At 36.9% G+C, this 27,869-nt stretch overlaps 1 protein-coding gene across 5 annotated transcripts in view; it reads right to left on the bottom strand.

Annotated features, from left to right (window-relative positions):
• The window catches only part of FSHR (follicle stimulating hormone receptor), a 168,020-nt gene extending 147,696 nt beyond the window's left edge, over window positions 1–20,324 (bottom strand). For 2 of the 5 annotated variants that reach the window (XM_021085884.1, XM_021085883.1), the window contains exon 1: window positions 20,068–20,324. In XM_021085884.1, coding sequence (XP_020941543.1) covers window positions 20,068–20,219 — 152 coding nt within the window. In that variant the 5' untranslated portion in view covers window positions 20,220–20,324. The remainder of the gene's footprint in view (window positions 1–20,067) is intronic. The other 3 variants (XM_021085881.1, XM_021085882.1, NM_214386.3) reach the window with 2 other exon arrangements.

The following is a 27,869-nucleotide window of genomic DNA, read 5'->3' as shown; positions in this document are numbered from 1 at the left end:
GCTTTATCTGAAAGTGTGGATAATATTGGGGCTTGCCCTGAAGGGGTTGCTATGTAGGGTAAATACATGAAACATCAAAACACTTAAAACTGTGCCTGACATACTACATACATGATACATGTAAGTCCAGTTATTTGTTTTTATTGTTATGTCTGGAGTCTCTGTTCTGCCCCCATTTTGCTATCTGTCCTTAGGCAATCACTTAACCTCTGTCCTCAACAGCCAAGAGGGCCTGGACCCCCCAATCATTCCAAATCCTGGCCTTGATTAGTGAGTGAATGGCACACCCTAACCTTCCTTCTTCTTTCATGATAGCTACTCTGTCTGAAGCCCAATTCAATTCATTTCAATCCAATCCAATCCAATTCAATTGAACTCATCTATTCAACTTACCACAAGTCATTCATTGCATTTATTCAGAAATACTTCTTGAGGTCTGAGACATGCATAATACTTGGTGGACCTAAGACATTAGAAATGAGGCAGAGGAATCCTTGTTTTTGAGGGTCTTATAAATCTAAATGCTTTATGTAGCTTCACATCTTTCAAAGTAGAAAGAAAATGAGAAAGACTAACCCCTTAGGGGTTTAAAGGAGTTTTCCTTTAAACAATCTTGAGGAAAACAAAATCGAGCCAGTTGCTGGGAAATGCAATTCTGATATCTAAGTGGTTCTAATTATTCCCTGCTCAAGGGAGGCAGTTCCTAAAGGTTGGCAAATCTTCCCCGGAGGCTGCAGTAGACAAGCTATTTGGCTTCAGTGAAAACAAGACGGTGGCTGTCGCAGGATTCAGACAACAGCAAAATAAACAAAGCCCCAATTATGATTCGAGGGAGGTAGACCAGGCTTTTCTATTTAGTCAAAAGGAATTGATTTCTCCTGGAGTGTCACTTACACCATAATGATTATTGGAAGGGAGACAATTTAACAGAGTGATGCAAAAACAGAAATAGATGGACTGCAGTTCAGTAACTGATCTTGACTGCTCACCTTGAAGATAGAGTGAGAAAAACACAATAGATGGGGAGGCAGGATATTTGGAATATTTTCTTGACATTTATTGTTTTATGCTCACTTATTCACTCATTTTTTTCCCTTTCTTTGGAAAATCAAGGTGGGTTGGGATCAGCAAACAGAATGGTTAATTTCAGCTTAATTCTAGAAAACGTTTTTTAGATTTCATTAGAGTTCTTTGCATACTATGTGCAAGAGTAAATTAGCCCAATGTTTAAGTAACTTTCTCTGAAGGGATTATTTATTTCAGAAGCATATAGCTTTATATCCAAAGATCTCCTAAGCATAATATGATCTCAGCTGGCCCCTATTCCAGGCAATTGAAACAAATAATTGAATAAAAAACAAATTCTATTTGAAAAGACTTCTAGTGACTTAAGTAATTTGTATTTCTGAATAACTGCAAAATAGGGCTAGGTCTAATCTGTTCTGCAGTCAGTCACAGAGATTTTAAAAGCCATTTATTACACTCCACTAAGTTTCTCTGAACTGTGCCTTGCATCTTTCTACCAAAACCTCCACAAATTATTAAAATAGAATTTCGTTTTTTTCCCTTCTAGATAATCATTCTTGAATTTGGAGATCTGGAATGGAAATGCAGCAGTTTCCCCCACTCTCACCCAAATGCCATACTTGGCACATTATTGAGCAGTGGAATTGAAAATTCAGAAACAAAACTATTTCCTTCAGGAAAAAAGTTATTTCTTTGATTTGCTGCTATTGGACTAGCTCTCCAGATGTTCTTTCTACCTACTAAGCATTCTCCCTCACTATTGCATATATAAATATATTTTTATATCTGGAAGATGTCTCACTTCTTCAGGGATGTGCCCTATATTTATTAGCAAGCCTAGGTGCCACTGCCTTCAAGGAACTTCTACAGTAGTCAAATTTTGTTCTGCTTTTCCTGTCCTTATCATGCTATCACACGGTAGCTTGAAAAGCCTTTTCCTCTTTTTCTGCATGTCTGTGTTTCTACTCTCTTCAGCTACGTTAAAAGGGTCTATGTGTCAGGGCTACAATGTTGGCTCTTTTATCCCAGCAAATGGCTGTGCACACAGTGAGTTTTCGATAAAGGTATGATGCCTGTATTAGCTGGTCCTGGATGATGTACTGCTTTGTTTAGGGTCTCAACGATTTTTTGCTAGAGATGCTGAACTCAGGATTTTGATATTACTTTTGCTTGTTTTCCATTTGGTACAACTGTATGCTCCCTGTTGTTGAAATTACTTCAGTCAAATGGTCAGGACTGTCAATACACAGGGAGAAGGTCATTGTGTCTCTATCTGGCTCAGGAGAAAATAAATCTGTTTTTCTCTTTTGATCTAACAAACCAAAGCAACCCTGGAATCATCCTTTCAGTTGTAATTCCAGTTCAGCTGTTTTGCTCACCATATTACTGTGCTTAAAAAACTCTTACGCCTACCAAGAAGAGCAGTTAGTGGCCTTATTTGGTGGGTGATAGAGCCAACACTATTCACCAGACTAACATTTGGGACAAGTGTACTGAAGTATTTAAAACTAATAATGCACATGAAAAACATTAAAGTAAAAAATGGGATGAAAACCTCATTGTGTCAACATTTGTTTCCTCCTAGTTTGCCTGGTATTTTCCTTTGTTCAAGGGCACACCAAAAACTTCAGAGATGATAATCTTGGGTACTCAACTGCTTTGTTGCTTTCAATTGCAACCCATTCCCCCTTTGCTTTGCCTGATCAAGAACATAGTAATGGGATTGCTTTACAGCATGACGATGTGGGGAGCTCAGCTGACCAGCTTTGTAGTGAAACTTGTGAGAATTAAAGCTAAATAAACAAAACTATTCATAGCCTCTAGAAATGGCACGAATGGCAAAGAGCAAAGGAGGAAATGTCTATTTAAGAAAATCTATGAAGATGCAGTAAAAAAACAAAAGAGCAAGAATGTGTTATTAAAAGCAAAATAACTGCCTCCCCCACCCCTCACACCTCAGAGAAGTGGACACTCCACTCCAGAATGCAGTCATTCTCACTCTCCTCCAGCCACCTGTTGCTTAGGCTGTGTGCTGGGAGTGTGGTTGAGAAGTGGGGGCTCCCTTCCTCTTACCAAGCCACATGTGTGCACCAGAGTCTCTATGTTGAATTTAGCTTTCTGAGAATCCTGGTGTCCAAAAAACTCTTTCCAGGGCTCATGAGGTGGTGATTTCCAGCCAAAATAATCAAACCAAGAACATCTCAGATTGCTACACTACCCTTCACCAACTGCTCAGCTCGAGGAGGATGAATGTCTCAGAGGGAAGCTTGACACTAAATCCACTCCTGGCTCCAGAGTCAGGGCTGAGATTTTGCCTAAAGTGAGAAGCAGGCTGTGAAACTGATACTCTCTCAAATTGAATCTGATAGTATCGTCCCAAAGGAACTGATACCATTTGCAATAGAGGATGGAAAAGTTTAAGCCTAAGAGCACTCTCAGGAAAAGCAAAGGTATGGAAAAAGATAATTAGAATATTCATGGACCTAATAAATAATCTAATGTAGGACAGCTAGTTTTCAGGAGAAAAGTGGGAAAATAAGATAGCTGGAAGGAGCCCCCTGGGGTCAGAACAAATATCAGACATTGACCTCATAAATAATTTATTTGAAGCAGCCACAATTTGATTGGATTAATTTGTAGAGAAATTTATGTCCCAGGGAATTGTTGAAAATAGTAGCATAGTCTGCCTGCAAGTAGTGAATATCAGGATATAGTCAGGGGAAGAATGGAAAAGAGCTCTACCACTACCTTATCCTCCCAGGGTGACTATGGGTAGATTCAAATTTGTGGCTTCCTGAGAATCAATATCAGAGGTTTTCACTAAAATAATCTAGCTAGTAGTCCCTAAACAACAAACAAACAAATAACATTAACAAGTTATGGAGGGGGAACTAGTACCCAGAATGCTACAAGAGACTATATCTGAATGTCACATTTCCAACAACAACAACAAAAAAAAATACACACACACACACACACACACAAAGAAATAGGAAAGTATGACTCATACACTGAAAAATAAAGGAGGCAACAGAAAATGTCAGAGTAACCAGATGTCAGGTTTAACAGAAAAATATTTGAACTCAGTCATTAAGTAAAGAAGTAAAGAAAAGCATGATTATAGAAATAGAGGAAAGTGGCAACATTGCATCAAGTAATGAATATAAATAGAGAGATAGCAATTATCTTAAAAAAATGGAAATTCTGTACTTGAACAGTACAATAACTGAAATTTTTAAAAATCACAAAGTATCTCCACAGTAGATTTGGACTTGGAGAGGAAAGAAATAGAAAAATTGAAAAGAAACCATTAGAGATTATGTAAGCCAAACACAGAAAAAAGGATAAAGGAAAATGGAGAGACCTCAGAGAAATGTGGGATAATTTCAGCCTGCTAATATGACCATAATGGAAGTACCAGAGGAGAGGAGAAAGAAAAAGGCAGAAAACAATATTTAAAAAAATAATGGCTTAAAACCTCCTAGATTTGTTGAAAAACATCTAGTAAGTGTAATAAATTCCAGTGGGATATAAACAAAGAGATACATAAACAGATACATTACATTAAAAATGATGAAAATAAAAGTCATGGAGAAAATCCTGAAAGCAATAAGAAAAAAATTTTCATTACAGCACTATTTACAATATCCAAGACATGGAAGCAACCTATGTGTCCATAAACAGAGGAATGATAAATATGTGGTATATACACAACAGAATATTACTCAGCCATAAAAAGAATGAAATGATGCCATTTTTAGCCACACCGTTGAACCTAGAAATTATCATACTAAGTGAAATAAGTCAGAGAAAGACAAATATCATATAATATCACTTATATGTGGAGTATAATACAAATGAACTTATTTACAAAACAGAAACAGACTCACAGATTTCCAAATCAAACATATGGTTACCAAAGGAGAAAGGTGGGAATGGGGTGGTGGTGGAGGATAAATTAGAAGTTATGGTTTCCAAAGGAGACAGTTTGGGGGTGGGGGATTTGCTGGGGGTGTAGGATGGAAATCCTATAAAATTGGATTGTGATGATCATTGTACAACTATAAATGTAATAATTCATTGATAAATAAGAAAAGAAGTTTGAAATTAACATTATACACTATATAAAATATATAACCAGTAAGGACCTACTCTATAGCACAGGGAACCATTCAATATTCTGTGACAACTTATATATGAAAATAATCTAAAAAAATGGGTATCTGTGTATGAATAACTGATTCACTTTGCTGTACACCTGAAACCAACACAACATTATAAGTCAACTATACTCCAATAAAAAGTTTTTAAAAGGATAAGATGTATATGGTAACTCTTAGAAAAACCACTAAAAATCAAAAATCTCAAAAAATAGTAAAAAATCATTAAAGAAATAAAATGGCTACATTAGAAAAGACTGAAAGAAAGAAGTCATGAGAACTAGAGGGGGAAAAAGGCATGAGACATACAGAAAACAAAAAGTCAGATGTAAATAAAACTAAAGTCATTTGAAAACAAAAATGGTGAATGTAAATCATGTTATACCAACAACATTAAATGTGAATGGATCAAATAATCCACCAAATGAATGGATTTCCATTTTAATCTACTGATAATGAAACAGAGATTGTCGGGTGGATTAAAAATATGTTCCAACTATGTTTTCTGAAAGACACACTTTGCTTTCAAAGACACAAATAGATTGAAAGAAAAATTATTGAAAAAGTACATACCTCTTACAAATAGTACCCACAGGAAAACTGGAGTAGCTATACTAATACCAGATAAAAAAGGCATTAAAACAAAAACAACAACAAAATGCTTCTATATATAAAGAAGGATATTTTATGAGGATAATAATGTTCAATCATAAGGAAGATATAACAGTTATATATGTACTTTTCAACAGAACATCAAGATGCAAAAACTGACAGGAAATAAGAAACATTATTTGGCAATAAAAGTAAAAGGCTTCACTGCTCTACTTTCACTAATACATGGAACTAGACAGAAGATCAACAAATATATAGAAGACTTGAACTATGCTATAAACCAACTATATTTAACAGACATGTATAGAACCCTCAGGTCAATAACAACAGATAGACAGTCTTCTCAAGTGCATATGAAACATTCTCAAAAGTAACCAAGACAGTGTGATGCTAATACAAGGAGAGACAATCAGATCAATGAAACATAATTTAGAGTCCACAAATAAACTCATGTCTCTATGATCAACTAATGTTCAACAAAGGTGTTAAGACTATTATAGGAAAAAAATAGTCTTTTCCACAAATGGTGCTGGGACAGCTGAATAGCCACATGGGAAAAATGAAATAGGATAATTACCTAATATATACAAATATTAACTTAAAATGATCAAAGACTGACATGTTAAGAACTAAAATTGGAATTCCCACTGTGGTGTAATGGGATTGGTGGCATCTCTGGAGTGCTGGGACTCAGGTTATATCTCAGGCCTGGCACTGTGGGTTAAGGATCTAGCATTACAACAGTTGTGGTGTAGGGCACAACTGTGGCTTGGATCTGATCCCTGTCTCAGGAACTCCACATGCTCCTGGGTGGCCAAAAATGAAAAGAAAAAAAAAGTTTCATGACCTTGGATATGAAACCAAAAGCACAAATAACAACGAAAAAACTGCCCTGCATTTTATGAAAATCAAAAACCTTTGTGCTTCATAGGACACTACCAAGAAAATTAAAGGACAACTCAATACATCTGGTAAGAGACTTGTGTATAGAATGTATGGAGAATGCTTATAACTCAATGATAAAGATAACCCAGCGAAAAGTTGGGCAAAGCATCTGAATAGATATTCAGTAGAGAAGAGATACAAATGGCCAATAAGCACATTAAAAACTTGACATCATTACTCATGAGGGAAATGCAAATCAAAACCATGAGATACCACCTGATACTCACTAGGATGGCTGGAATCAAAAAGTCAGATAACAAGTGTTGATGAGGATGTAGAGAAACAGGCAACTTCACTCCCTGTTTTGCAGAATATAAGAAGGTTCAGCCACTTTAGAAAACAATTTGGTGGTTCCCCAAAGGATTAAACATAGAGTTAACATATTTCAATTATTCTATTCCTAGATATTTATCAAGAGAAATGAAAACAGATGCCCACACAAAAACATAAGCAAATGTTTAAAGCAGCATTATTCATAATATCCAAAAGATGAATAATCCAAATGTCCATCAACAGATGAATGGATAAATAAAATATGGCATATCTACACAAAATAATATTTTTTGACCATAAAAAGAATGGAGTATTGATACTTGTTACAACCTGAATAAACCTTGAAAACATGCTAAATTAAAGAAGCTAGTTACAAATTTCTCATATAATTCCATTCATATGAACAATCAGAATAGAGAAATCCATGTAGACAAATCAGATTAATGGTTAATCTTAGGTCTGGGGGAAGGTGGGTAGGCCAGGGAGTGATAGCTGAAGGGTTAGGTGATAAAATGTTTTCAAATTGATTATGATATTGGTTGAACATATCTGTCAATATACCAAATACCACTGAAATGTAAACTTCAGATGAGTAAATGGTATGATACATGTTTTATTTCAGTAGAGCTATTTTTAAAAAGCAATCAAAAGTTAATAAAAATGCTATGCAGTTCTAATGATCATAATGTCTGGAAGGTGTTTCCTTATGACATAGTAAGAAGTGGAGTTGGTGGTGTTGGCGGGCTATCTATTTTGTGTGGGAGTAAAGAGGAATGCTTTATTGCTAAGCCTGACACAGAAGCTTGGAAACTGAGGATTCCACGTTTCTGGCTGTGGAAACAGTAGACAGTAAGTACTTTTAATAGCCCATGTTCCCTAAGAGAAGTCATTTTACTGGGCCTCATTTCTCATTCCTAAAACAAGTAAGGGGAAGGAGGAAGTATATGGTTTCTTAAGTTCATCTAGGAAAAAAAATTGTCTGATTTGAAGAACAAAGAACAATTTGCACAGGGTCTACCTAGAAGTTTAAAATTTATGTGTACCGCATGTTTTGGGTTGTAAACACTACCTTTCTCAACTCTTCAGTTTCTATGGGTGTGTATGGAGACCTATTCACCAAATCATATTCTTGGTTAAATATATCTAACTAAATCAGAATTTTCTTAAGTTCTGTGGAATAGTTATGAGTTATTTAGAATTGGAACACCCCTGAAATCCTTTCATGTGTTATGTCCATTGTTATTCTCTAAGATGGGTGTATAGCATGCAACATTTTCCAAACCAATTTGATCATGTTAAACCTTTTAAAAATTTATTTTTTCTAGAGGGTCTTATGAAACTGGGGTTGTGAAGAATGTACTTTGAAAAATGCTAAAGGGTCAGCTTTTATTTATTTATTTTTGTGTTTTTATTTATTTATTTTTTTTATGGCTGCATCTGCAGAATATGGAAGTTCCAAGGCCAGGGGTCGAATTGGAGCTGCAGCTGAGGGGCAGCCTTTAAAAACTTAAAATATTTCTCCTCCAATAATATTTTACATTTCAACTGCAGAGCCTTAAAAATTAATAAAATCTTAAAGACTCTAGGGATTAATTTATTAGTGGTGGAATTTTGGCAAGTAGCAGAAGAGATATTTGGAGTAAACTGAGCTAGCTTGCTGCCTCTCAAATCATATCATATAAAGAGCGTGGATCAGTTGGAGTAGCCTTCCTCCAAACTTTATTAAGTCATATCCAAATGAGAAAACAGAAGTACAAGTCTACAGGTCTAGAAAGAAATCTTGCAAGAGTCCATGAGGTCGTGGTAGACCAGTAAGGATTTTTTTTTCCTTTTGGAACTTTGTGGGCCTTTTCAAACCTCATCACTATTCATCTAATTGTATGTGGACCATTTAGAGAGTATTATCTACAGAGACCTCCAAGCCTCCACTAAGTACTTCATGTTCACTGGTGCTAAGCCTCTTCACCTGCAGATGATCAGCTACTCAGCCTGCTGAGAGCTAATTATGAATGGGGAACAATCTTCACTGGAAATGTGCAAAAGGCAAGAGATTTGGAACCTGTTCTGTGAACTGGCTCCTCTATAGGCATACATATTATTCAAACAGCTCCCTAGCAATATGAGATAACTTCTGGTTATTTTGCAACTTATCACTGAAAATGGCCAGTGGCATCTACTTTTCTTTCTAGTTATTCATAACCCCACTTATTTTCTGTCTCTGTCCTTACTGAGTAGTTAATGAGTACCCAACCCTGCTGTGCACAGTGCTAGCCCTCAGAGAGCTTACTGTATCTGAGAGATTAAGATATTAGCTAAGTTTTGTTTTATAGATGCCTCCAGCATTGTACGTATTTAAGCTGAGATGATGGGTTCAGATTGTTTTGCTTTAGGGGGTGAGTTGAGAGGCCAGAGAGGTCCTCTGTTTCTTTCTTCATAGTTAATACAAAGAAAGGACAGTTTCTAATCAGGTATAGCAGGAATCTCAATTTCAGTTCTGACACTCAGAATTGATTGATTCTATTTTTTTATTTCCTAAAATGAGAACTGTAATAGCTACAGTGCAAGACTGTTTGGCAAGATACTATAAGAGGCATACAGTATGATGACCTAGTAGGATAACAGGTGCCTGTTAGTCAATCTTTCCTTTTAGTTCTTATTTGCTTGAAGGGACCTTTTGTTTATTCATTCAATTCATGGATGTATTGAGCATTTTACTCTGTACCAGAAGCTCTTCAACCTGCAAGAATCATTGGCATCATGAAATTTTAGTTCTTGTTTCTAGTGAGGGGAGATAAATAGATAAATACATTCAAACTGCAGTAAATTTACGGAAGAAAGAGATCATATGTTAGAGAAAAAGAGGATGCTGTGATAGTGTAGTATCAAGGAGGACCGCCTGAGGAGTTGGCATTTGAGTAGAGACTGAAAATGAGAGAGAAAAACATTATATATAGAAAGAAAAACAAGTGAAGGACTTAAGGTGGCTGAAAGCCTGGAGTGTTTGGAGAGCAGAAAGGAGTCCAGGGTGATTGGAGCATAGTGGTGATGAGCAGGTGATAAATAATATGCACTAAGCCTATGGACAGGCAGGCAGAGGTCATTACCACATAGTACCTTGTAGCTATGACAAATCACGTAAGCACTGTAAGGGAAAAGATTCCATTTTGCTCACTGCTTCATCTCTGACACCTAAAATAATGTCTGTTATAATAGGTAGTCATGAAACATGGGTTGAATACATTTTATTCCGAATGCAATTCTAAGTAATTATGTGCCACCTCTCTTTTTCAGTCTCTCTAGCTGCTCTGGGGAATGGATTCAAGTGAAACTAGGGGCTAGGAGCAGGGGGGACTATTTTAGTAGCCCAGGTGAGAGATTATGATGGTTTGAGCTGGGGTGAAGGTAAGGAAGGTGAGAAGTGGAAACATTTGAGCTATATTTTATGAGTCATCCCCAAGTACGTGGATTGGATTTGAAGGTGAGGAGTGGTGATGTGAGTGTTTACACAAATGATAAAGATTAGGAGAGGATATTCTGAGGAGCTGAGGGGAAGGCAATTCAGTGTACTATTTTCTGCTTACTGGTTTTGAGATACCAGCAAGAGATCCAATGGAGATGTCAACATTTCAACTGAGTATTACTTGCATGAAGTCAGATGTGATGTGCGGATTTTGAATGTAGGTGGTATCAAAAGACAGATACCTGGTGTGATCGCTGTAGAGAGAGTAGAGATTCATGAGGGAAGATGATCCAAATGAAGCCTGGGGAACCTCAACATTTAGAGACTGGGTAGCAGGGAAGACCAAGGTCTGGTGTGAGAGGTAAGAGGAAAACTGGTATGGTGTCACAGAAGCTAGAGGTCAAGAGAGGAAAGTGTCTCATGCAGGAAGATGGTCAACTGTGGGCCATGTTCCTGAGAGGCAGGTAACATATAGGAGGGGAAATGCCCTTGAATCTGATATCTGGATGATGGGCCATCCTCTAAACTTTTATTTGAAAAATAATCTATCCGCAGTGTAAAATATACTGACAATAAAGAGAAGTTTATTGATACAAGATAATTTTTAGTGAAACAATGGGCAGAGAGCCAGATTGAGCCATGAATGGGAATTCCTGGGAAGGGATGGTGTAGTAAACAAAAAACTATTGGTTTCCTCTTGAAACCCTACTGAGAAAACAGCAAGGGGACTTTTTCTTTCTTTTAAGCCCATAGAGCCCTAAGGAGAGAGGAATAAGATCAACAGAGTTTTAGGGTTGTAAAGAACATGGATGAGTGTGGTTCTGGAACTAGGACAGTCAGTGTCTCCTGTGGCTACATGGAAATGTAGACTCTCAGGCCCCTCCCCAGACATCATCTGAGTTCCTTGCACATTAAACTTTGAGAGCTGCTGAACTTGCTGACTCTTGAAAATGGAATCCTAAGCCAAAATGGTTTATTCTGCACAGTCCCTAAAACACTCAGGAATTGGAGACACTGGTGTCCCCGGAAACAGGACTGGGGAGTAAACAGGGTTAAAGAGACCAAAATAAAGAGGGCTGGTGAAAAGGTTGTTTAAGAAGCAGCCATAGTCTCTACTTGGAGTAGTCAGGTGCCGGGGCTCCTCCCCACCTGAGCAAAACACCAAAGGCTGATTCAGTTAAAGAGAGCAGGATAGAGAGTTTCTGAACTGGAGGACACAAGGGACCACTTATGGCTGCTGGAGGCTGAGACCCCCAGTCCTTTTCCCCAGTCACCAGAGTGCTGGCAATTATGGCTTCACCCTCCAGGTAGGATCTTGGAGGAATATTCTTCAGGGAAGTTGCCCAGCCTAAGAAGCAAGACCTAGATACTGACACACTGATTCTCCAACTCAATGTCCCAGCCCATTCTTTTATTTATATTTCTGTGGCTGTTATTTTGCTTCTTCTTTCCTATATGCTTCTGCTCCAGAACTACTTTGTAATTTTCCTATGTGTTTATCATAACTGTTTGTTCTCTTTCCTCTTGTCTCTAGTATTTGTTTGGGGGAATCAGATGCCATTCTAAGACTGGGTGTTCTTATTAAAGAAACTCAGCAGCTCTTCACAATCAGGGGCCCGATAAGCACTTGTGCTACTGTGTGCAGGATTCCAGATGACCTCTATGCCGTTCACCAGAAATATCATATTTGCCATCATTGCCTTTCCATTTGTTTTCTATATTAAAAGAGTATTTCTTGTTGCATTTTTCAGATGCCTCCCCTCCCATATATTTACTTACAGAGAGTCTATACTGCTTGGCCATAAAACAAACACCAATTCAGGGATGGTTTCATCCCTTTGTGCCTTGAGCAGATATTAGTCTTGGTGGGCATATGGCAGTGAGAGAAGTTTGAGCTGAATGTTGATACTTGCTCAGGCTATGATCTGATGATGGAGAGGGATCATTCTTTTATATTCAATTTGATTTTCTATTCTAAACACAGCCACACAAAAATAGTTTGAAATTTAGAAGAGAAATCCCTTATAGATTCAAGAGCATTCAAGAATTCCTCATTAGAGTCCTACTTATGCCAAAGAAGACATTTTTAAGGTGTATCATTTTCAGAAGCAACCTCTGGGCTTTAAGACTAACTCTGTGTGATTACCAGATTTCATAGATGACATTCAGCTGCTCTGAAGGGAAGCTGTCATACATACTCCATTGACATGTAAACTTTTACCCACTCTCTCCCCAGTATCCACATAATAGTATTCATGAACATAGGCAGCTTGGGAAAATTATGAGGTTGGCAAAGAAAACAGTGCAATCTAAGCTTCCCCTTTGGGTTCTGTTTTCCACCTTCGGCACCATTCTCTTCTATCTCAACACACAAGATCCAGACCCTTATATTGGTCCAACTGAAAAACTTCTAGTCAAACTTAAGCATCTGGACATCTGCCAGTTAAACCTCATCATAAATTTTGTGGCATTCATTTGTTGTTCTATTTTATTTGAGGTCTGTGTTTTCCTTGTAAAACAAAGGGAGGATTTTCTGGTCTTTTAAAAAATATGGTGTTCTGGAAGTGACCCTGCATAGCTCTTGAAATCAACTGTAGGTTATCCAAAGAGAAAATCTAGTTGGGGCAGGCAAGATGTCTATCTCTGCAATAATTCTTTTTTGGCATCAAGCAGGCAGGCATTTCCTTATTGACTTTCTCTAGGCATCTGCTTCTTCCATCTCTCACAATCTATAATTTCAGATTGCATAAAGCAACTTGCAATTAATTGTCAAGTGAGTGGTTTTGACAATGACCATTCTGGGTTCTGAGGGTGATTTTTATTGTTGTGGGTAAAAGTGAGGAAAAGCATGATTGTCATTTCTTATTTGGTGCTCTTCTCTTTTAGCAGCTCCATGAGAGCAGGCACCATGTCTTTTCTATTGATTCTTTTCTCCCAGGTGCCCAGGATAGTGCTTTGCACAAATATAATCAATAAATATTTGATGTTGAAAGAAAACTTCATGAAAAATGAGCATCTTTACTTGGTCTCAAAAGCTGAATATATTGGAATAGGAGAATACATTTCAGGTTGGAGAAAGTAATAGTATTTAGGCAGGGGAATATAAGGTATGTTTATGAGCTGGGGGTAGAATATGGTACATAGAGCAAAACATTGAAAGGATGGAAGACAGGAGAGGTAATTTGAAGACAAAAAATTGAGGAACTTAATGCCATATTTATGGCTTTTGACTTTTGTCCTGAATCTTGGCACTGGAAACTGACAGAGAAATTAAACCTGAGCCAGAACTCAAAGTAGGGGCTTGGGAGGGGAGAAGGCAAAAGACATAGAGATGAATTCAGAAGCTATTACCATAATATGATAAGTGAATCACTAGTACAGTCCCCTGTTTTCTAGGGATGTTGATCCTATCTTCTCAAAATTTAGTAGACTTTCTTAGAAGGGACAGGATATTTTAAATTGTGGCCACTCCTGAAATCTAGTGCAAAGCTTTGACCCTTTCTTTTTCAAGCCCTTCTAATCCAGGAGGATTCTGAATGAAATGTTTCATGATCTCTGATCAGCCTTTGTTTATCTATTTACAGTCATTGTTGGAGCTGGGATCCCTCACAAATTCTTTGTTTAAGACTTTTCACCAGATTGAAAATAACCAGAAAGATAGGTCTGTGGGAAGGTTTTCCATATTGCATTTATAAATAACAAACTTAACTGAACCTAAGGACCAACCTAACCCCCGATTCCCACAACTGAAATCACCAAAATTTAAGGATTACAAGCATATTGGACTATGGAGGCCTAGAAAAAGCCTACTGGTTGGGGGAGTTTGGTGCCAGAAGCTGTTTGTAAAATCAAAGCATTTCAGAATTGAAAGAAACGTCGCAGTATTTTACTTCTACTTTCCCCCAATCTGCTGATGAATTTTCTCTCCCATGTCCTCAGTTTATCTCTGTTTCATTGAGTCAGCTGAACTTTTAGGGTCCTTGTTTCTTAGTGGTTTTCATCTACATTTTCCACTCTTTGTGATACAGGATTCTGTGATGGCTGTGTGTTGGCTCTTGCTGAAACAGATCTGGGAGAAATTATGAAAGAGAGTGGATACTAACCACTCCTAAGACCAGAAATATAATTGAGTTCAGGTCTATGGCAAGGATTCAGCTGCTTTATTCAAACATCCCCCCCATCCTTTGAAGACTTTCAAATCAGTTGACATATTCCTTATGAAAGAAAAAGGTAATGGCATGTTCAGATCAGAGACATTAAACATGCTCAGACACACTTTAGGGAGAGGTCAGATTAAGAAGCATCCAAAGCTCATTATAATCAGATTCTAAGCAATTAAAAATAATTACTCTCGTTCCTAGGTGACCTTATGGAATATATAAGCTAGAAACTCATCTAAATAAAGCTAAATTATAGAGTATAACAGCTTAACAAAAGTATAGTCTAATCAACCAGTGATGAGATAACTCAATTAGTGGCTTTGGAGAAGGATAATCAAAAGTTAAATGAATTTCCCATTTGCTGCCAAGATGTACTGCTTCTGAAGTTTAGGCTTCTTTGGCGGACTTGCATGAGGATGAACTCATGTTTAGGTAAACAAGGGGATTTTATCATCACCAAGAACTGCAATTCTAGGCTATCAAATCCTTAATCTTCCAGTAGTTGATAATAACCATAAATTTTAGCTCCTAGCCAAGTCTCAGAGAAGAGTTCATCTTCTACTTTAAAGAATTTTTTTCCCCTGCGATATAATTTTTACTTTTCCCCTTTTGAGATTCTGTATTCTACAGCTCCTCCTTCTTCTGATTTCTCTGTAGGGAATACAAACCTTCCTTATCTCCAGACCAATTAAATTCCAAGTGTTGGACAAAGACATATCATTTCTCACTAAAGTAGGTACAAGGTTTTGTTTTGTGAGAAAAGATTATGTACGTGTTAGCATGAAAACTGTGCTGTTTGTTTTTTTCAAAGAAATATATAAACGAGGCAGTAGGAGTCTTCAGATAGGGGCACCCAGAGCAATCTGCACAGTGGGTGTTAGCTTTTGATATCCAGACAGAACTACAATAATCAAAGCACATCTGGAAAACACAGGACACCTGACGTTCAGGGTTGGGAATCTGACCTTAATTGGCAAAAATTATATTTCTTTGAACACTTCTGCCTGGTTTAAAGTGATTTTGTACAGGAATTTAACTCATTCTTTGAATGTTCTTGTTAGGAATAGAGAGGCAGGCATTAATACTTAAATCGAGAGAATTGAGTGTCATGGCTAAAATGTAGAATCTTCAACTTTAACTTAGGAGACTTTGTTTCTAGTCTATGTGTCTCTCTTTCTGAATAAATTGATGGATTTTGGAATGACATACAGGCATTTTCTTCAAAACAAACAAAAAAGCAAGGGAAACAAGGAAACTATCAAATCCTATGGTAGTTCACCACAGGGAGAGCAATAATCATCTTTTATAAGAGTCTTTTCTTCAATACGGAGAAGCAAAACAAATAAACAGATGTAATTCCCCCTTATTTATTGTATCATTTGTTCTACGTATAATTGAGGGCCAAGAGCAGACATTGCATTGAGCCGGGCACAATAAGGAGTGGAAAGGAAATTTTTACTGCAGTTGAGGAAAAAAGAACACATGAAAAATTAAGGGCAAAGCAAGACTGTAAAATGAATGGCACCGGGGTTCAGATTAAATGAAGATGGAATAGTCAGGGAAGATTTCATGAAAGAGGCAACCTTTGAGCAAGGTTATGATATGTACCTTAGATTTAAAGAGGCAAAGAAGAAATTGCAGATCATATAAGCAAGAGATACAAACACATGGGACAGAAGATGAGCTTAAGAGCAAGTCTTTATCAGCCCTGCAGAATAGATAGCTCCTGATGGAGAAAGGTGAGGGGTAAATTCAGAAAGGTGAGCTACTGAGTAATTCCGAACTAGGGAATCAAAACATGGTGGCAGTGGTGTTTTATGGAGAAAAACAGAATGATGGTGTTCAGGCTGGTTTGGAAAAGAGAGAGATGGGTAGCAAGCACATAAATTAGGACATACTTATTTAATCCAAGCTTTAGATGTTCTGATCCCAAAGATGATGGCAGTGAAAAAAGAGAATTATTGCTTGTAATAGTTAGGAAGGGAATTTGTAAAACTGATTAATATGGGCATTTAGGAAAGTGAAACCTACATGATGAGCTGAGTTGAACTATTGATATTCAACAAATGATGAGGACAGGAGTAGCTTTAGTAGTTTTGTAATCCATTCCTTTCTACTCCTCAAAAAGACTAACACCCTAGTTCCATCATGGCTTTAGTCTGTAGTTTGGAACCATCTTCTTCATTACTTCTCAGGCACAAAGCAATGAAAACCCAGCCAAGCATCCATCTCTAGCTATAACTGAGCACTGAATCGGGAGTCAGGTGATCTGGGCTGTGGTTCAGACTTTGCAAGGGATCCGTACTGGTGACTGGGGTTGGATAGACCAGATTTGAATCAGTCTTTCTCAAACTGTGTTCTGCAGAATATTAACCCCTGAAGATGCCCTTAGAGAAGAAATTCCACAATTGAAATTGTTTGCAAACATCTAAAAGTCTTTTTCCCTCTTGGAGATCACAGAATTTTATTGGCATAATGAAAGGCTTCCCTTTTGGTTCAAAATACTGATACATCCCTCAGAACTAATTACCTACTAAGGAAAGACTAAACTCGCTCCTAACTAAACAGTAATCTATGGTTATGGGATATAGATAGCGACTAAACCAAAACAGAGAAACAGGAAATATAAACCGAAAGAAGAAAATAAAAGGGAAAATATAATTATATAATGAGAAGCGAGTGATGGTCAGTTGAGATGGCAATGAGATACAGGAACTTGCTGTGAGGAGAGAGATCAACACAAGCAGCCTGTAATATAATCTCAATACAGAGCTCCCTACACCAAGAATAACCATCAATGGACTCTTTTTTTTCCCTCTAGTATTGTGGTCAACTGACCCTGCTAGGGAAAAAGATATCTGTATCCATACTGTCACTTAGACTTAAATTTTTAGATTTTGAATGAGTCTTCACATTCTTCTTAGAAATTCTAACTCCAGGAAGAATAAAGCAAGATCAAAGGGTCCTTACTAGATCCATTGACTGCCTCCAGGTGAAGCTGAGTTTATAAGGTACCTCTGAAATCAAAATTCCTTTGCCTATGGTCAGAATGAAATCTGAGTTCTTGGCAAGTATTGAAAGCCTAAAGGAACACATTTTCTTACTCAGAAAGTAAGTGCAGAGAGACTAAGTGCTCTGGCCACTGGGAGGAAAAGATTATTCTTAAGTCAGTGGGATACTGTAAACTCTCAGTGTTATAAAGATCTTTGCATTGATTTTTTCAAAGCATTCTCATACCTATTGATTCATTTGACCACCACAAATGCCCTCTGTGCTGTTTTTTCTCTTGTATTTTACGGAAGACAATAACAACAATAATCCCATCTCCCTGCCCCCACCACCGCCTCACATACACTTGAGAGGCATTGTGCTGGGAGTTTTATTATTCATTGTTGCATTTAATCCTCATAGCAACTCTCTGAAAAAGATACACATTACAATTGCCATGATATAGCCAAGGGCCCACATCATAGAGCAAAAAACAGTGTCATAGCCTCGGGTAGAACCTAAATCTCTTGGATTCTAGAGACTACAATCTCCAACTTGTCACAGTCAGTTAAAGGCACCCCTGTGAATATTATCTTAGAATTCTCTCCATTCCTGATCCTGCTCATTCAGTTTAGTTCTTTCTCCATGGTGCTATATTGTCTCAGGCTGCAGAAACCCTCCTAAAGCCAGAAGATAGTAATATTTATTTATCTCAGCTATGGTCTAAGTCAGAAGTGGGCATTCCAAAGACTGTGTGTCAAGTCTGGTTTCTCTCTATTTTTCTATGCAGAATGAAAAAAAATCTAGTAAAGAGATATCAGAAATCAGATGGCCTAGTGTAAAAGGAGTTTTGGATAAAGTAATATCACCCTAAAATTAATCCTTGCTTGTTAGAGGCTGTCTGCTTTAGCAATTGGTGGGCACTACTTGGCTCATAGGGAAACACTGTAAGAAGAGAAGGGCCAGGAGAGGGGTGTGTGTGTGTGTGTGTGTGTGTGCACACGTGCTAGAGGAGGGGCTTTATCTTTTAACATTAGTAACAATCCAACCAAACAGGTTGTATTAAAATGTGAAGAGGTTAGGAATCTGAGGCTCAAAAGAGGTTAAGTGATGGTTCACAGTCACTTAGGAGGGAGTCACTGATCCTGTATTTAGAATGATCTAACCAGGCAGACTGAGTAGAGGCATATTCTTCCCTCTAATCAGGAAAAACTGTCTCATCTGAAGTGGTGTAGCCAAAACACAGAGCTGGCCAGTTATTTTCTTGCCGCTGCAGCTGCCTCTGGGTAGGAATGGAGGACTTGTGATGTCAAGGGGAAAAGTAGTAAGCAGAACTAACTCAGTCTCAAGGCCATTTGTCCCTGAGTAAAACTCTGCAGTGCAGCACCATCGTGTTTGAGTGTAGATATGATTATTGGTAAACGAAAAGACAACACTTTGTGCAGTAAAATAAGAGTCATGCATAGCTTTGGGAAACCAAGATTCAAACAGGCTTCCAGAATAACTGCTTCTGTTTAAAATCCTTGGGATAAAAGCCCTGAGAATATCTACAGTCTCTGAGCCACCTTAGCAGTTCTCAGGGGAAATAATAATCGGACTATTTAACACCTCTGTCTTCCTCTTGCTCTGATGCAGGAGATGTGGGATTTGAGGGAAAGAACAGTAGTCTGTGAGTCAAAAGGCCTGGTTTCTAGTTTTCGTTCCATCTCAACTCTCCAGACTCCAGAATTTTCAATTGCAAAATAAAGAGATAAAGTGAAATGATTCTCAGATCTTGTTCAACTCTAATGGTCTGTCTGCTCCCTATTAAAATAGTTCAGTAAACATCTAAAGTTGGGAATCACATTTTCCCAGTAGTTTGGAAGATGACCTTGTATCTCTCCTCCCTTCTCCTTACCTCTTTTTTTCCTTTCCTTTCTTCCTTTTTTTCAAACTCCTTCCCTCTCCTACAACTCCCTTTTCCCCCAGGAAGCAGAATCCCAGTTCAGGAATTACTTCCTGGTGGTTCCAAAGCAGCACTGATTCTTGCCTCCTTGAATTCAATGTCCTCAGGGGACCCACATTGTGCCTTCCACTTAAATCAAAGCTGTCTTCCTGCCTCCAATCCTGGCTCTTCTGAGTTTCTACTTTTTCCTCATTTTACTTTTCTGTTTGCACTGAAGAGAATGTGGAGCCCAACAGCAACCTTGTTGAAAACACTAAAAAGTCTTTTTGCTTTCGGATTCAGGTTCCCACGCTGCCCTTCCCTGAATTATCACTAACATCTTTAGAGACCATGGGGCAAGACTGTTGGCCTGGGGAAGTTTGTTTTATTTAAGCCTTCAGTCAGGGCAGAAGTATTATCAGCTGTGGACAACAGTTATCAGCCGAATGCGAAAATAATAATAGCACGTAATACGCAAATACCAGCCACACTGTTGTTCCCACCAACTCTGATACTCACAGTTCAACCGCGTTCCTGGGGAGGTCGGGAGGAATCTCTGTCACCTTGCTCTCCTGGCAGAGGAAAACCCCGTTAGAGCAGTGACAGATCCGATGATGACATCCTGAGCCCAAGGTCAGGAATGCCAGCAAGGACACCAGGAGCAAGGACATGATTATTTATCCATTCACCTGCTTTCTTTCTGCCTCTGCAGAGAAAAACCTGCACAGATTTCAGAGGCTCCACACTGAGCCCTTATGGGAAGAGCTACTAGGATCACATGACCCACCAAGGGATGCTTTTTTTTTTTTTTTTTTTTTTTTTCAGTTACTTCCAGACAAGTAACAAAAGTCCTGTGTGCCAGCAGTGATTTTGGGGGGAGCGAGATAAGCTCCTCCCTTATTTTTCTTGATGGGGTTTCTTACACCCTGACCCAAGGAAGATAGCAAATAGAACCTTGACACATGTCTGAAAGAGCTTATATTAATTTCGCTGTAGAAGTGTAGTAGTAGTGACCCTTCTGGTCACTATTTTCAGCTCAAAAGCGCAACATACTTGACTTTTGCCAAAAAAGACACAATTTGCAATGTGAAACATCACTAAAAGTGTCACTCAGTGAAGGACAGGGACTTGTTTCTAGTCTCAGCATTGATATCTTCCTCCTGCCTGCTTGCTATAAGATCAGAACTTCTTGGTTGCAATCACTGATTCTCTTTCTTGATGTAATTAATAACCAGAAATGGTGATGCTCAGAGGACCAGCCGTGGGTTAGTGAGTCAAGGCAGGTTGCTGTAGTAGGAGGCACTTCAGAGATGGTAATTCACAGAGAGAACTAACTAGTCTGAGTCATCTGTGGAATGGGCTGTGTTTTCAGTAGGATTTAGTAGATGCCAGCTGCCCATCCTCTATTTCATGTTCTTTCTAGCTTCTCTCACTTCCGGGCTCTGCAGACTGCCCTTGCCATTTGGAAGCTGGTGCAAATGAATTCATTTAATCTAGGTCTTCAACTTAGTTTTAAATGTTCTCTGTAGGTGATCTTGGCACTTGTGTTGGTCCTCCCCATCTCCTTGATGGTGAGGGATCTGAGGAGCAATTGGCCACACTTTCAGTAAAAAGGGACCCTCTACTTTAAACTCCAGAACCTATGAAGTTTGAAAGGAAGACTATTCTTCAAGATCCTGCCCACCACATATGACTTGCTAAAATTAGTTTCACCAAGATCTTTAGGTAATTAGTTGTATAAAATTGAGTTATATGAAAAAACTGAGCAAGAATATATATAGCTCCCACCCTTCTCTTCCTATCGTCTACCTCACCAAGGAATAATGGTATATAATGAATGGATTACATAATCGTTAAGGGGAAAACAGAAGCAAGTGACTTTTAGGATGAAGTTGTTTCCTGGCTTCTTCTGGGAGCAACTGATTCATTCTACCTCTAGAACTAGAAGATCAAGGCAGACTCTATGTTGTTACAGTTTTGGCTAATATGAACAGTTAAATTATTTCATTAAGCAACTGTTCCATGGAATCCTAGTTTTTCAGATGTGGAAGGCATTTAATCCAATCAACCAGCTAATGCTTAAGTTTGCTTTAAAATGTCCGTATTAATTTACAAGGGTTTACTTACCTCTGCTTGAGTAACTCCAGGGACAAATTACTCATTACTGGTTGAACAGATTTTTTTTTATTGAGCAGAATTTTTTAACTTGAGATTTTGATTTTAAAACTATGTCCTATTCAAACCAACAGATAATATTTGTGCCCTAAATGTAAATTATTGAGCAAAATAATAAAACAGTTGTAGACTGAAGAAATAGAGGACAATGTCATTGTATCTATGTAGTTGCTTCCCCTTTATCCCTTTTATGGTCTTATGCCTAGAATTGACCATTAATCTGAATTTTATTTGTTATCCTTTGGTTTTTAACATTAATTTTGGCACCAGAGTATGTATCTCCAAAGAGTATATTGCCTAATTTGCTTGTTTTTGAATTTTATACAAATTGTATTACTCTTAGCTAGTTTTTGGCAAGTCTTAACTTGCTATTTTACATTAACAACATTTTAAAGAACCATCCATATTTCTATGTAGAGATGTAGTTTATTAAGTTTCACTGCTGTGTAATATTCCATTGTATAAATATACTACAGTTTATATTTTCATTTGCCTATGATCTTTCTTTATTCTGAGGCCACAAAAATATTCTATGTTTTATTCTACAAGTTTTATAGTTTTACTCTGCATATTTAAATCATTATTAAGTATTAACATTTATGTGTATAGAATCAGAAACTCAATTTAAATTTTATTCAATGGCATATGGTTTTTATCCACATGGATAAACAATTGTTCTGAACCATTTATTGAATAGACCCTCTTTTTTTTTCCTTCTCATTTGTAAAATTATCTTTATCATGTCTCAAATAATTTCTCTTTTGCTTAGGTTTGTGTTTAGGCTCTGTTACAGTCCCTCCTCTTTTTTATCTGCATCAATACTATACTGTCGTAATTACTAGAATTTTGAAATAGTCTTGATATATGGTAAAAAAAAATTGTTCTCTTCCAACTCCTTTCTTCCACCTTCTTCCCTCTCATTCTCCTTCCCTTCTCCTGCCCCCATTCTCTCTTCCTTCTTCTTTTCTCTCTCTCTCTCTTCCTTCCTTTTTCTTCCCAAGTTAGGATATTCTATGAAATAATGAATAGAAGTTATAGTGAACATTCTTATCATGTTCCTGATTTTAAAGAAAATGTGTTCTACTTTTTCACCATTAAAATGGTATTTATTGTAGGCTTTTGAAGCCTACTAGGTTAGATATCAGGTTAAAGATCTTAGAAAAGTTTTCTAAGAATTTTTTTCTTACCATGAATAGAAATTAATACTGTCAAATGCCTTTTCTGCATTTGTTTTATCCTTAGCCTATTAATTTGCTGCATTACAATGAAATTTTATACTATTAAACTACCTAAATTCCTAGGATTAATAAACTTGATTATAAGTTACTGTTATTTTATACATCAAGCAATTTGGGATTTCTTATTTTATTTAGAATTTTGGCCTCTATTTTCATAAGTAATTTTTAATTTAGTAATTAGTAAGGTAATTTCTAATTTTCATTTCTTTTGTCTTTATATGGTTTGGTATCAAGGATGTATTTGCTTCATAGACTGAGTTGGGCAATAATTCCTCTTATAATGTTCTCAGGATAAAACTGTTTTAGATTGGAATAATCTCTTCCTTGAAAGTATGGCTTTATTTGCCTATAAACCATCCAAGCCTAGTCTTATGGTGTGTGTGTGTGTGTGTGTGTGTGTGTGTGTGTGTGTAAAGATTTTAAAGTACTCATCCGACATCTTTTTTTTTTTTTTTTTCTCATTTGTCTTTTTAGGGCTGCAGCCATGGTACATGGAGGTTCCCAGGCTAGGGGTTGAATCGGAGCTACAGCTGCTGGCCTATGCCACAGGCACACCAGATCCAAGACACATCTGTGACCTACACCACAGCTCACAGCAACGCTGGATCCTTAACCCACTGAGTGAGTCCAGGGATCAAGCCTGAGTCCTCATGAATGAAAGTCCAATTAATTTCTGCTAAGCCACAACAGGAACTCTACATTCAACTTCTTTAATTGTTCTTGGGCTATTCAAACTTCCTATTCTTAAAAATTTTTACACTAAAAATCTTCTAGGAAATTTCCATTTCATTCAAGTTTTAAACATATTATCATAATAGTTTTTAATATTCTTTTACATTTTTTAGAAAGTATTCCTAGTGTTGTTTATTTCTGCCCATTTTCTTTGCATTAGACAACGTGTGAGATTTCTTTCCCATTTAATTGTCCTCTCAAGGACTTTTTCCTTTGCTGATTGTATTCCATCTTTATTTTCTCTTTCCACAATTTTTGCTTTTACTTTCCCCTGTATTTTCTTTTTGCTCTTTTTTTAACCTCTCATTTGGGTGTCAGTTCACAAGTTTTTCAGCCCTTCTTCCTTTCTAATATATGTACTTAACTTGTCGATTTCCCTATAATCTTTGCCTTCGCTCTATTCCACAAATATTGATAGTTAAGTTTTTTATTATAGCTTAGTTCTAAGTGTTTCTCAGTTTTCCTTTATGATTCTTCTTTGACTCACATATAGTTGAGATGTACACTTTTGAAATTTACAAGATACAGAGATATATAAATTTATCTCTTTGTTATTAACCTCTAACTTAAATTGTATAATTGTCAGAGAATATGGTCTGTATTGATTTTTTTCCCTCTAAACATGTTGATATGTATTTTATGGCTCATTGCAGTTAATTTCTGTAAATATTCAATGTAAGCTTGAGAAGAATCAATAGCCTCTATTTGTGACAGTTTTTATTTGTCCCATAAATCCAGCATATTTCATTTTTCTAAAATTGTATATTTACTAACATTTTAGTTTTATTTAAACTAAATAAAAGTGGTTTCTGTTGAATTTTACATGATCAGAATGATACAAGTTGTTGCTCTATTTTTCTTTACATATAAATGCTTCTTGTGGCATACAAGTTTAGAATGAAATATATATATGGTGAATTAAACCTCTAATTTTGTAGCATCTTACTCTACACATAATATTGTCTTGTATCTTATATTTGTCTGATATTAATATATATACACCAGCTGTTTGTTTGATAAATATTTTTATAGTATAATTTTTTATTTTTTCAATCTTTCTATATCTTTATGTTCTAGGCATGTCTTTTATCATTACCGGTAGAATTTTATAACCACTTAACTGAATATTTTATTTTGATACATTCTTAAAATCTCTTTTAACAGATGACCATAATAATTTATGTTCTAATTATTGACCCATATGGATACTTTTTTCCTACCAAACTTCTACTTTGCTCTAATTTTACATGCTCCATTGTTCTTCTTTTTTGTCTTTTGTTTGTTGAATTTTTGTACATGTGTTTCTTTTATTGCTTTGTTTTGTTTTCTTATTATCTTTTCCATCTACTGTTTTAGGTGTGGTATACTCTCCTTATTAATTTTAATAGTTACTTTCAAATTTTTACCTTATACTCTTAAATTATATCTTTTATTTTTAAAACTTAATTTTATCAGCTTTTAAAAATCCCTTCCTGAAAGATACATAGATGTTAAATTTTCAAGCCTACTCACTAGCTAGGTAAATGTGTTTTTTGTTGTCTGATAATTTAGTTCCATTTTTATTATATATCCTCATTATTTTATATATTCAATACTTGCTTAGTTCCTCTTGCCACTTTGGGCCATGTTACTGGAGATCCATGGAGTTTGTAATCTCATTTGTCTTTGTTGATACTACATTGGAAAGCTTTGAGAAGCGTGGCTTATGGATCAAATATAATCTCTTTCCAAAGATAAGCCTCAGATTAATGGAATAAAGCTATTTTCACAGATGTTCCAGTAAATGTTTAACAATCAGCTTTCCAGGGAAAAACATCCTTACTGTAGCATTTATCAGTTTCCATAGTGTAATTCTTTCACCATAGCTTATATCAGGCTACCAATGTGATCTCAATCAGCTTGCAGAATTCCTCAACATTTTTCAATCTGTCCTTCTGAGCTGATGGAGCTGGTAAGATCTGGTCCTAGCACATCACTGGCTATTTTGTACCTCTTGAATCATCTTCTTACCTGTTTAGATAATCCCCAATTCCTTCAGCCATTCCTTAACTGACATAGCTTTGAGTGTGTAACGGTTTACCTGGATATTCACTTTAGAATAATTTCCACCATGGGCTGCTTTATCTCAGGGTCCAAACCTAAAATGTTATTTCGGGTTGTTTAGCGTCATCATGAGTTCTATGAACTTTATGAGACTCTGGCCAGTGGAATATATAGGCATGTTGTAGAGTGTGAATGTATAGTCATGCTCTATGAAGCAGCTATCTGGATTTGCACTCTTCTCAAGTGAAGAGAAATGGTTTCTTATGCAAAAACCAGAGAACTGGGCAGAGAAATTGTTATAGCAATGTTTAGCTCTGCTATTGGATTCAGAAGGGAAAAAACCCTTCTCTAACATAAAAGGGGAAATGAGACTCTAACAGCTTCCCAGGAGATTAGTGGTGATAAAGTTGAATTAAATGCCTTATTACAGAGTGTTCAGTCCTGAAAAATTATGTGAAATACAGATCTTTTTCTATCCCTCTAAATTTCCCACCTGACCCTCATCATTCTTTTTATCCTGTCCTTAGCTACCCTTGCCTTTTCTTTCACTTATTCTATTTCAGGAAGAGCTTTCTTTTGAGGTCATTTGCCAGATCTTCCTAGTATCAAAGGATACCTCGTATTCAGCACTGAAGTGGCTTATAAATAAATTTGAAAAATTAATTTCCAAACAAATTTTCATTTCGTCTCAAGGTAGTCATGTGACAATGAGGTCACTGGGAGAACATCTCTGTGTCTGCTGGTTGGCAGAAAGCTGCCCCATTGATGGAGGTAACTTCTGTTGGAATCTGTTGATCCTGCCAAGTCATAAGACTAGATCAGATTTAAGGGCTAGAGAAACAGACTCCACCTCTTAATGAGAACTCAAAGGCATATGGCAAAGTGGTGTGCATACACAGAAGGAAACAATTGCAGCCATTTCTGCCAGTATTTACTGTCGGTATCTAAGCATTTAGAGAGGACATCATTGTTTATGCTAGGTAATTTTGCTTTTCTAAAAAAATGTTTTCCAAAGTACAAGTTAGGCCAACTGGTAGAGCTCCTGACAATGATAATGTTGAAGCTTTATTTTCAGCCTTAATTACTGTGTTTAATTATCATCTAAGCATGTTGCTACTCTAAGAAAGCCAATAATGTAAGCTGGTCTTTTTAACACTCTGGTGTTTTAAAATGACCAAAGGTATTTGTTCTCCATTCAGAAAATTTGTACTTGTAGGTTTAAAGTTATTCTTTAAAAAAAAATTCATTCCGCTGTATAGCACTGGGAACTATGTCTGGTCACTTCTGATAGAGCAAGATAATGTGAGAAAAAAGGATGTAAACATGTATGTGTGACTGGGTCACCTCGCTGTGCAGTAGAAAATTGACAGAACACTGTAAACAGCTATAATGGAAAAAATAATATTATTTAAAAAATCCTTTTCTCCTTTTATACACTCTCATGATATAATTTCATTTGCTCATGTGAATCTAATGAAGACTTGCTGTACTATTAGTGGCCTTAGTGAAGTATATACTATGATATATGACAGGAATAAAAATTCCTTGTGATATGACAAGACATAAATGTATCATCTGTGAATATTCAGTGAAACATAGTAATCTGTGGACACTAAATCTTTGAAGTAGCATCCTTGAATCCACTTTTTTATCAGTATTATAATCTTAATTATAGTTCCCATATTAATTTTTTTACACTTGTTTTATGTATTGATATTTTATTGTTCCATTACGTAATTTGTAATAAGAATTAGATTGGGTTATGTAAACTTGGTAAGGCATTACTTAGAAGTCTAGCACACCAGCCACGCAACCAGTCATAACTAGCTTGATGGGTCATAACATAAATTTTGCATATTGAGACAGGATAGTCATTTAGGCCATAATGTTAATGAACCCTCATAGGTTGAGCAGTGCACAACCAGTATAACTGCACAAGGTGCCCAGCACTGGGGACTCAAGATGGGTGCCCATGATGAATGTTCGACCTGGTGAGGGTATGTTTATTGGCTACTAGCAATGGAAACTGAGGAGAAGCATTAGACAGAGTGTCGGAGAGGTGGTCCAGAAGAGCATCCTTGGGGACATCTCTCAGCTGATTGTCTGCATTACCTATTCCTAAGGCCACAAAGG

This window comes from Sus scrofa, chromosome 3 (genome assembly GCF_000003025.6).
Source record: "Sus scrofa isolate TJ Tabasco breed Duroc chromosome 3, Sscrofa11.1, whole genome shotgun sequence".
Taxonomy (NCBI): Eukaryota; Metazoa; Chordata; class Mammalia; order Artiodactyla; family Suidae; genus Sus; species Sus scrofa.
The sequence above is the reverse complement of the archived record's forward strand: the minus strand, read 5'-3'. Positions and strand labels throughout refer to the sequence as shown.